Source organism: Orussus abietinus, unplaced genomic scaffold (assembly GCF_000612105.2).
Source record: "Orussus abietinus isolate OABI.00-Male unplaced genomic scaffold, Oabi_2.0 scaffold103, whole genome shotgun sequence".
Taxonomy (NCBI): domain Eukaryota; kingdom Metazoa; phylum Arthropoda; class Insecta; order Hymenoptera; family Orussidae; genus Orussus; species Orussus abietinus.
Genome location: NW_019394339.1, coordinates 113,119 through 124,170, shown reverse-complemented (window position 1 = coordinate 124,170; position 11,052 = coordinate 113,119). Strand labels below are relative to the sequence as shown.

The 11,052-nt window shown below is 46.3% G+C and overlaps 1 protein-coding gene across 1 annotated transcript; it reads left to right on the top strand.

Moving 5' to 3' along the window:
* Positions 1 to 1,793: 1,793 nt before the first annotated feature.
* LOC105700060 (LIM/homeobox protein Awh) lies at positions 1,794 to 11,038 on the top strand. Its single transcript, XM_012425617.1, has 5 exons — positions 1,794 to 1,966; positions 8,226 to 8,443; positions 9,496 to 9,747; positions 10,422 to 10,592; positions 10,971 to 11,038. Exons 1-5 carry the CDS (start codon positions 1,794 to 1,796, stop codon positions 11,036 to 11,038), a joined length of 882 nt encoding a protein of 293 aa, XP_012281040.1.
* Positions 11,039 to 11,052: the final 14 nt, after the last annotated feature.

Sequence of the window (11,052 nt, the reverse complement as noted above, 5' to 3'; positions counted from 1 at the left end):
CAGTTTTACTTGGATCTCTTCATGGTTAATCTACCGAAATGTCATGTGAAAAGCTTCTTTTCATATAATTCTCAATGTAGAATGTAACAGACTTCAACATAAATATAAAAGTCGGTAAAGTGACGCGCCAGCTTATGTTCCCACTTGAGTATCCAAAATGGCGTTACCACCGAAAAGGGTACAGAGGAAATTTATTTTATCGACGTCGATTAAGTTTCTTGGCGCCTTTTATATCACCTTAAAGAAAAGTCTCTTATTTGTATTGTATTTGGGGGGGAGTTTCACTTAACCTTAAAGGTCATCCTTTATCGACAGTCGCTGCTCCCTTCCAAGTGTGATCGCCACTATCACCGGGACTTTCATTCCCGAGAAAGGCTCCACTCCCCATTAGACGTTTCCCGGAGGAATCGCGCGTAACGACTGCCGATAGAAAGCGCGGTAGAAAAGTTTCGTAACCGAAATCCCCGCGGGGATTCGATGTGCCTCTAAAGTGCCTTCTTTCTCCGACGCCCTCTCCCGGTTGCGTCGTTACGTCGCAACTCCTCCGAAAGGGGAAATCGCCCGCGACGGGTCGAACCGAGAAGGTCGCCGCACCATCGGTCACTGTTCGGGGCTTCGTTATCGCCTTCAAGGAACGATAACCGGTCCCTCCTTCGACCCATCGATGGAGTCGATTCTCGATATGACATTTTCTATCGATCAGGACCTTCCTTTAAGGCTGTTCCAAACACCGGTGACTGTAAAACTAATCGAATCCACGCAAAACATATATGTATCGTATACGTATAAGATATCTATAAGATGTATAAAATAGGCCTAATATACGTGTACTATATCTAGAGGAAAGTACCCATATTTCGAATACCATTTTGTTCTTAATGGGTAGAATTGAAAATATTAAACCTTCGGGTAAAGATTTGACTATGTTTCCTCATATGAATGACATACGTTAGGATATCAAAACGTTAAACATTGGATGTAAAGAAAAACATATTTAATCCCAAACCTCCCACCGGTGGGCCAAATTGACCGTTTTGAGGGGGGGGTAAATCGTCGGTAGATTTAGGGTTAACTACTTTTTTTGCAAAACATTGCCTTGGTTGAAGTGAAGCAAAGAGGTCGATACAGTGGGTGCCTAATTTTGAATACCCGATATTAGACCCTAATGACCATCCGAACGGATTGACGTGAAACAGTCGAAATCCCGGGAATTCATTATCGTTTATATCCTAACGGACCAACGTCGCCATCTGACACGTTTAGCTATAACTAAATTTATGCTCCAAAAACACGCAGCATTCTCTTGCAATCGTTGGCGAAAGTATTTTCCATATTTTCCCATCTGAGTCTGTAATATTCCATTTCTACGGTATTCTAAATTGTTCGAGCTAGATCCTGAAACTCTTAATTTTCGATTCTGAGCCTCCAAGAAGGGTGAAACATCGAAAACGTGCCCGGGCCCCGCCATGTTGGTTCCAGTCCATGATAAGTAAATAAATTTTGAATGAAAAATAAAATCTCACGAATTTAGGGCCTCCATATTCCCGCGGTAAAATTTGTAAGAAATCCGGTACCCCCAATTCGGAGAACACTTTCCCCAACGATTTGACCTCTCGCATGTATACAGGCTGACTCTTTGAAAAAGGACGAAAATCGAAATTCTCTATGAAAAGTTGTTCGTAATCCAATGTCGATGTGAATTTCAGAGGGAAGTGGAGGATACGAGCCCGGAAGGGGGGTGCGAGGGTGGCGCCGGCGGGGGTGCGGGGGCGGGCGAGCTCTCCCCCGGCGCGATGGAGTGCGGAGGATGCGGCGAGCGAGTGCGCGAGCGCACCGTCCTCTGCGTCGGAGGCCGGACCTGGCACTCCAGGTGCCTCAGGTGCTGCGCATGCGCCAGGCCTCTCCACGACCAGCGCTCCTGCTTCCTCAGGGGCATGCGCCTCTACTGCAGGCACGACTACGCCCTGTGAGTACCTACTATCTCTCGTAGAGCGCCGACACCTCGTTGTGGACCGATCGGCGGAATTTTATCTCAGAACGAGTACCCACCGAACACCCTACCTTACGATTACATAACACTGCAATAACATGGTACATAACGAATGTTGTTCGAAAGATACATTAATATCGTAGAACGTCGAATTATTATCGTCCGGGAACATTGTTAAAAACTCGTTAGCATTGCGGTTATATAATATTAACGTAACCTGTAACATGTTGCCGATACGTTGTGTATGCGTTACATTTTTCGTTTTATAACGGGGTTAAATAGCTGCGGAGAAGATAGCAATACAAATCTTACTTTTATATTATATGTATGTTGCGTTGCACGTTGCAAACGTTATTTAACGGTTATATTATTGTTACGTAACCGTGTTTGGTGGGGGAAGAGTTTCACTTGAAAATGGGTTATCATAGTCTTATCTGAAAACGGATTATCACGTTTTTATCTAAAAACGAGTCGTCACAATTTTGTCTGAAAACGAGTCATCATGATTTTATGTGGAAACGAGTTATAATTGTATCTAGAAACGTGTTGTCGCGATTTTATTTGGAAAATTCCAAATAGCACACCGAAAACGTGCCCGTACCCCGCCACGTTGGTTCCAGTCCATGATAGATAAATAAATTTTGGATGAAAAATGAAATTTCATGCTCGTGGTAAAATTTGAAACGAATCGATACCCCCATTTCGGGGAATACTTTCCCCAACGATTTGACTTCTCGGATATATATAGGCTGACTCTTTCGTATCACCTTAACAGGGTGAAATTGTTCAGATTGCCAGGTCATTTTCTCTCAGGGTGGCCTCCTTGCAAAGTACCACGTACTCCATAGACCGTTCCCCAAAGTAAGATCCTTTCTGCCATTGCTGGGTGGAATCCTCCGAAAGCGTCGACCCGGGCCAGCGGATGCATCGGAGATGACGCGTTCCCAGGACCACCGCCTGGTCCATGAGAATCGTTCATGAGAATCGTCCCTGGTGGCGGCATGACTCCGAAAGTTACGAGGCACATTCCTCGGGACCTCCCGCGCGGTTCGACACGAACCGTACACGAACCTCGGGTCGACTTGAACGGTGACACCGGTGACACCGGTGACACCGGTGACACCGGTGACACCGGTGACACCGGTGACACCGATGACACAATTTCCAAGAGCCCGGCCTCCTCTATCGTTCTTATCACCTGGGCAGACTCGCGTTCCTTCCGGATGGGCCCTCCACCGTTTTCGTTCTCTTGGTCCTCCTTGTCCTCCTCCGGGCGACCGATCGCGGCAACGATACCCATTGTGATCGGATCCCGTGATAGGGGGGTCCCCATGGCGGATCCAACGACAAGGAACGTCCGTTTGATTGGCACTCGGATAAATAAACACGTCGAACCTTCTCCGGGACTACTCGGAGCCGATCCACGAGTCACCTCGTGACTTGGACCCTCGGCGAATCTCTCTTGGATATGCCGATGGGCCTCATCTTGGAGCTCCTCGCGGATTATTCTTCTCTATTTTTCTCCAAGTTTTCCCCCAATTTCTTGGGCAAATGGATTTGCCGCAAAACTTTGTCGAGATTCTTCCCTGGGACGAGATGCAGTGAATCTTACCGCTAGCGGATGACGATGGACCACATCTTCGAGACCTTTTCTCGTTCCGATCTTTTTTCAGCGAATTTCTCGTGCAAATGTATTTGGCTCGAAACTCTGTCGAGGTTTGTGACTACCACGAGATGGGATGAAGTTTGCCGTTATCGGACGATGATGGACCATATCTTGAAGTGCCTTAAGAGTTCCTTTTGTTCTCGTCATTTTTCGTCGAATTTCTCGTGCAAATGTATTTGGCTCGGAACTCCGTCGAGTTTCTTGATCGGCACTCGTCATTTTCAATACTCTTTGCATCCTCGCGATTCCCATTTTCCCTCTCAGGTTAGGGAGATGAAATGGCACTGACTCGTTTCTACCGGCATAGAAAGGAGAGGAGAATCGAGGCCGAGAGAAACTACCGGAGACCGCTCGAACAACCGAAGTATTGTTCCCTGATGAGTCCCCTTAAAGATCCCTCCAGCTGTTCCGCGTTGAGTAACGCAAATGGAAACCTACTCCTGTGACTATAAACCAACTGGAAGCCCGATAAATTCAACAAAATTCTTCAAATCCAAACGATATCGATTTATCCTTTCTTTTCTCCCCCTTCCAATAGAAACAACCAAGAACAACAGCTTGGTTGTTTCTATACATGCATTATAACATTTGGCGTGAAACTCTACCTGTTTCCTGATTCGTGTTACGTTCGTAGACTTCTTTTCAGCGCAATAATTCTGTAAATTGGCCAAATTGCGATGACTCGGTTTCAGATCATAAAACTTGGTCGAGTTTCGTGCCAAATATAATTACGCGTACATACGTGCGCGTGTCGTAAAATTAAAACTCAATTCTGGACAACCTATGCGTTTCTCTGCTAAAACGATGGGAATGCGAGGTCTCGGAGTAAAAATTTAATTGACATAGAAATCACGGATGGCGCAGGGTGGCACTCCGCGGTCAACTAGGGCATCAAAAATCATGAATTCAGGGATTTTTTGGAGATTTACTTCGATTTATTTATAATCATTGTACAAAAACGACAGGCGGAGTATGCCGTTTAGTGCAATACCCAATATAATTCGACACAGCTGTCGATATAAAAACGAACCACGTCAACGTAGGAATTTAGAAAAATCTTCTTTACCGACGCCGATCAAGTTTCTCGACGTATTTCACTTGATCATAAGATGTGAATGCCACTTCTTTGTGTATATCGAAATGAAGCCGGATGCCAAATTGGGATTCGTAAGTTCCTTTTTCTGAAAGCCAAACCAATTAGACGATGACTTAGTGGTGACACTATGCAAAGGACCTTTGAACAAGGGAAGAAGCACTCGGAGACTACCTCGGAAGGACTCGGACAAGGCACGATAAGGAGCTTTCGCTGGATTAAGCCGGCGAGGCGATCGTAGGCGTTTCCTGGGGACCTCTACGATCGCATCGAATTTGCATCCTGTCCTGAGACAATGGGATTACCTATCGATCCCGTCTCGATCGAGGTACGCGACCGGAAGGGGCACGTCTATCCCACTCAATCTCCCTGAGAAAAGAATTCATTGAACCAAAGAAATATTTCTTTCAATAGTACCAAAGGAATATTTTCTTAATTCAAAGAATAATTATTTCGCTCGAATTAACGCAAATAAACTGTCATCATTCCGAGGAAAGGTTTGACTTAATCTACTCGAGGTTATTTCGGTCAAATAATTATTCTTTGAATTGACAGAATATTTCTTTGGTACTATTCAAAGAAATATTCCTTTGCTTGAAGAAATTTTTTTTTTTCGGGGCATTTCGTTAACTTCTTCGGGGTTCCTATAATGAATTTAGGAAATAAGAAATATCGAGGAAACCGAAGTGCCTCAAGATCGAGGCCCAATGTCTGGGACTGGTAAATGTTCAAATGCATAAGCAAATTCCTTTTGCCAGTTGAAAGGCGGGGAAAGGAAAGTGGTCGTACCCCCACGAAATTCCATTTTTCATAGAAATGTAAAAATAATTCAGAAACAACTGTAAGAAAAAACAATTCTGAAATTTTATGGATGGTTAAACTTTTTCTAAAACCATTATGTTGACGTGGCAAAATTTCGAATGATTCGAAGAAAAGTTTAAAAACTACTGACCTTAAGGTGGAGGGAAACACGTCGAAAACTTTTATCGACCTCGGTAAAAAGGATTCTTCTAAATACTTACGTTCCCGACGTTCGTATTCGTATTCACAGCTTTTTCGAATTATATTGGGTATTTCCCTAAATGGCATACGGCATATATCGTTTCCGTAGAGTAATTATAAAGAAATCAAAGTAAAACTTCAGAAATCCCCTGGATTCACGGATCCCATTCAAATGCGAGTTTCTCGATAACTAGAGTGTTCTAAATCATTGTACAATTGTCCTGACACCTAAGTTTTTCATATCACAGCCTTCAATAATTATATACCGATGGAAATATGACAACTAGACGCCATTTTGGTTCTGGTCTAGGCTGAGTGAAAAAAATGTTTCTTCGAAAATTCAAACGTTGAAAGCGTCGGAACAATTCTAAGATGATGACGAGTCACGTGTCAAAGTTTCGGACAGTTCGATCCATTACCCTTAAAAAAAAGTGTCCTTTGAGGGGGGGGTTTCGCTTCACCTTAAACGGTCGAAAAGACCCCTTGGACGTTATCCGCGGGCCCCGCGGTCGCGTGAATGGGCCCGGCCCACGCCTTTTAATTTCCTCGGGGTCCCGGAATGCAATGGGACAGCGAGGAGAGCGCGGCCCCGGGTGGGCCACCAGGGTAGTCGCGTGGCCCGGCATAAGATATTCCCCGGGCGGGCCAGGTAGGACCCGCGGACCCGGGGACCCGGGGACCCGCGGACCCGGGGACCCGGGGACCGTCGGCCTCTCGGAATCGGGATGCACTTTCCGTGTTCATGAATATGATAATGGGCTAATGGCCGCTGGTCGTTGTTTAATTACCCCGGGTGCGCCGGCGACGGCGGGTCGGGCCCGGGCCCGACCCGAGACGCTACCGGGACCGGCATTAAACCCACCGCGAGGGCCCATTCATCCGGGAGTGCGTGCGTGTGCCTTGTAACGCGCTCCCGGTACACGGCTACCGTTGGCCCGGACCCCGAGATGCGTTTTCGTAGGGCCCCTCGCGAGTCGAGAGCACGGACTCCGAACACGAGATCCTGGGCCTCATTTTCGCCGGGCCTTTTGGTAGTCCGCTCTTAAAACGCGCGAGGCCCGGAGTTTGACCTGGAGTCTTCGATTGGCCCCGAGGTCGGTCTTGAGTCTTCGTAAGGCAACGAGTTCAGGGTGGAGCCTTCATAAGGCCCCGTATTTGGCCTAGAGTCTTCATAGGGCCCCAAGTTTGGCTTAGAGTCTTCGTAAGGTCCTCGCGAGATGATCGTGGTCGGACTCGCGCCCTAAACTTGAACTCGAGATCCCGAGCCTCGTTCCCTGAAAACCCATAAGGCCCCGAATTGAATCTCGAGTTTTCGCAAGGCCCCTCGAGATACGATTCTCCGTCCCAACCTTAGCACAAGGATCTCTAAACCTTCGCAAAGTGATTCCGATAGCAAATCGGATCCAGAGCCTTAAGGCCCATTTATCCTTTATCCACGCGCCCTTTTCCAGGAATATATTTAGAGAGGTCCGCGATATCCCGGATGCAGGGTTCCTCGCCTTCCCAGGGCCCGCCCGGCGGGAACGAGGAAGCCGCGTCGGGCCCCGCTGGGTCCCGGGAAAGCTCTCCCGTGTCGCGAGAGACCCCGTGGAATAAATGGCCGGTGAACACGCGCCACCGGAGAGCCACCTCGGGGCCCTATGGGGCCCTATGGGGCCCTATGGGGCCCTTGTCGCCGGGTCGGGAGCGTCCTGGTACATGCACTTACACCCACGCCGGTTCGCGCGTACGATGAAAGCCGAGGCGCCCCGAGGGTACACGAGCAAACCCTCGGGCCTTGGTTATTTATCGGGGGCCATCTCCCTCCCCCTTCCCCCTGACCGGCGCGCGCGCATCCGAGCCATGAATTTTGCTGGCGTGTGCGCGCGCATCCGTGCCATGAATTTTGCAAGCGGGTGCGCGCGCAGGAGCAAACACCAATTTACGCCCATGCATATGCAAACCGAGATCCGTCCAACCCACCCGGGATAAATGGGATGCGAGGTGTCGACGATCCTGGAGACGACGGTTGTATTGGGTGACGATTCGCGAGGGCAATCTTGATCCGGCGTTGATGCACCGCGATGCGTCCGTCGCATCGGACGGGTTAATTCGTCCGTTGCAGACCGCTTCGCCTCGATAAACGCGAAGTCGCGGAATCCACGTTTTATGCACGTAAATCTAGGGGAAGTAGGGGGAAAAAAATTTCTATTTATCCTGGACAAGTACCAAAAAACGTTTTTCTTTCGAAAAATGAAATTTCGTGGCTTTCAAGACCTCCATTAGGACCTCCATAATCACGTGTTAAAGTTTCACATGACTCGATGCACCCAGTATGGAGAAAAGTTTTATAAATCCGACTTTTTGCATATACGACCCTTTCGTAACGCTTTAAAAACAGGAATTCGTCTAAACCTAAAAATCCAATTTAATCCAATTGGTGAAAATGAATCGAAAGAGATGGACTCACGCGGGTCTGCGATCGTCATTTTCAGGGCCTTCGGCGCGAAATGCGCGAAATGCGGAAGAAGCGTGGGAGCAGGAGACTGGGTGAGAAGAGCGAGAGAGAGGGTCTACCATCTCGCTTGTTTCGCATGCGACGCGTGTTCTCGTCAATTATCAACCGGAGAACAATTTGCCCTGTTGGACGCGAGGTTGCTCTGCAAGGCGCACTATCTGGACGTAGTCGAAGGCAACAACACTTCATCGGACGGTGAGACTATCCCTCGGGACGATTATCGATGCAAGGTGCGGCAAAAATTCCCTCGATTTCACGAATCTCCCCCTGAGAGAAAGATCCGATTAAATTAACTAGTTTTTTCCAAACTAGGAAACTTACATACGATAACTATAATTTCCTACTTTTTTCAAAGCAGTAAAATGAACTATACGTTTACTATACTTTCCTAGGAAAAGTAACAAAACTTTTTCCTACTTATGTAGTAAAATTTCACTTTGTTATCGTTATCGTAGCTGATGTATCAGCGTATATTCTACGCGCCCAGGTAGTGTTATTAACTATTCCGAATTGTTTCGTTAATCGTTAAATCTTTTCCTAAAAATGATTTTCGTAATTATTGATGTTTGTTCAAGTTATTACGCTTGACCCGTTGATATTATCGCGTGTCTTTGCGTCAGTTAGGAATGAAGTAGGATCTTATATGCAAACGAGGGATTCGAATCAATTGCGAGACAGCCTCGTCATCTATCGACAAAGTCGAAACTAACTTGAGTAAAGTTTTCAGGAATGTTCAGGACAAGTCGGAATTTGATATAACTAAATCGCAGTGGTAAACGGTCGCACGAGTAATATCGTTGCAGATACAGAAAGTTGTATCTTGCACCGAGAGTTGACAATATTTAAAATGCAACGTAAACATTTCAAACTGTTACCGTTGCTCCAAATTTCGTACAAAACTCAGGAACACGTTCATCTATTAAAAAATGGTTGCAACTACTGATTTATAGTAAATCAAGCTGGAAAACGCGTTCCCTTAACAAAAATTGTTGTTTCCCAACTCTTTTCCTCTCAGTGCCAGGAGAACCGAGTCGTATCATAAATTGAATCAACAATACAAAATCGGAGGACGGACATTGTTTCTCTCAGCTTCGACGGACCTTTTCGTCGTTTTCGGGAATTTCGGGAATTTCGGGAATTTCGGGAATTTTCGTCGCGCCCTGTACACACCCCTTCATCCCACTCTGCATCTCCGGGTGCAGGAATCCCCCAGGAACCGGTGCACGCCTAATCGGGACTTCTCGCAGAAGGCGGTGACTCCGAGAGCGGCCATAAAGGTGGGAACAAGGCCAAGAGGGTTAGGACGACTTTTACCGAAGAGCAGCTCTCGGTTCTCCAGGCGAATTTTCAGCTGGACAGTAATCCAGACGGTCAAGATTTGGAGAGGATAGCCCATGTCACTGGACTCAGCAAGAGGGTCACCCAGGTCTGGTTCCAAAACTCCAGAGCCAGGCAGAAGAAGCACTTGCACGCGGGCAAGATGAAGGGGGGTCAGCACGGTGAGGACCGTCCTCGAAATGGTTATGCCACCTGTTTATTAGTGATTAACATATGATATCAAAGGCGCTGAGAAACTTCATCTATACCTATTTTGGTGGGAACGTCATTTGGAATGCTCATGTTAGGAACTTAAGCTGGCGCGTCTCGCTCCCGGCATTTGTGCCCATAATTATGAAAGTGGTCTAAGTCGAAATTAAAAAAAAAATGAGTTTATCAGTTATTTCACGCCATATTATTTCAAACGAAATTAATTCAATGTAATTTCGAAACAAAACATATATGACTAAGACCACTTTCATAATTATGGGCACATTTATATTTATGTTAAAGATCTTTTACAGTCTACGTTGAGAATTATACGAACCGAAGCGTTCCATATGTCATTTCGGTAAAGTATCGACGAGGAGATCAAACACCACTGATTCATTTTCTAGGTTGTTCTCTTACAATTCCTGGGCAAATGGAAATTCTCGGAAATGGATTATTTGCAAGAAACCGAACCACGTATTAATTAATAATGTATTCTCCAGCACCGTTGCTTGCTTCTTGCCACTTCTCTGGCGCATTCGAGAGATTCAAAGACCCCAAAACGAAAAATGGACATTTTTTTTATATTTTCCCTTTTCCTGGTTGGAATTTTCAGATAAATTAGCAAAATTGTATCTGTCTTCAGTTCATCAGTCCCCACCTAACTCTTCGGCAAGCGGAGATTTCGGCCGACACATCGATTTGCACCTGACTTACTCCTTCCAGCATCAGCAGCAACATCAGCAAGGCCAGCAACCGACCCAGCTGAGTCCTGCAGCCTGCAAGAGTCCTGCGCCATCCATATATCGTAATCATGGTCAGTATCTCATCTTAAGGAGATGCGAAAGTGGCATTTAAGGAGTCAATCATCCATGAAACTCCGAATTGGGTATACCGAATCGTTTCACCCTGTACAACGTGAATATCGAGGCTACGAGGAAGGTCCACACACCCGTAAATTTCTTTTTTTCAGTTATTTATAGTCATTACAAAATTTTGAATAAAAAAAACGAACATTCATGGGTGTCAGGATCTTCTTTATGGATTCCACGTTCGCGTTGTAAGATTTCAACCGATTTGGTCTCCCCAGTTCTGTAAAGTTTCATAAACGAGACCTCTTTGACGCCACTTTCGCATCGCCTTAATATTCGATCTCTTCAAAATTGCGTTTTTCAATGGTTGATCCTGCTTCCAGGATCGGAGCAGTCTATGGATGAATTATCCCAGGATTCGATGATGCTCGGGATGCCTAATGAGGTCTAAGCCAGAATGCCCTT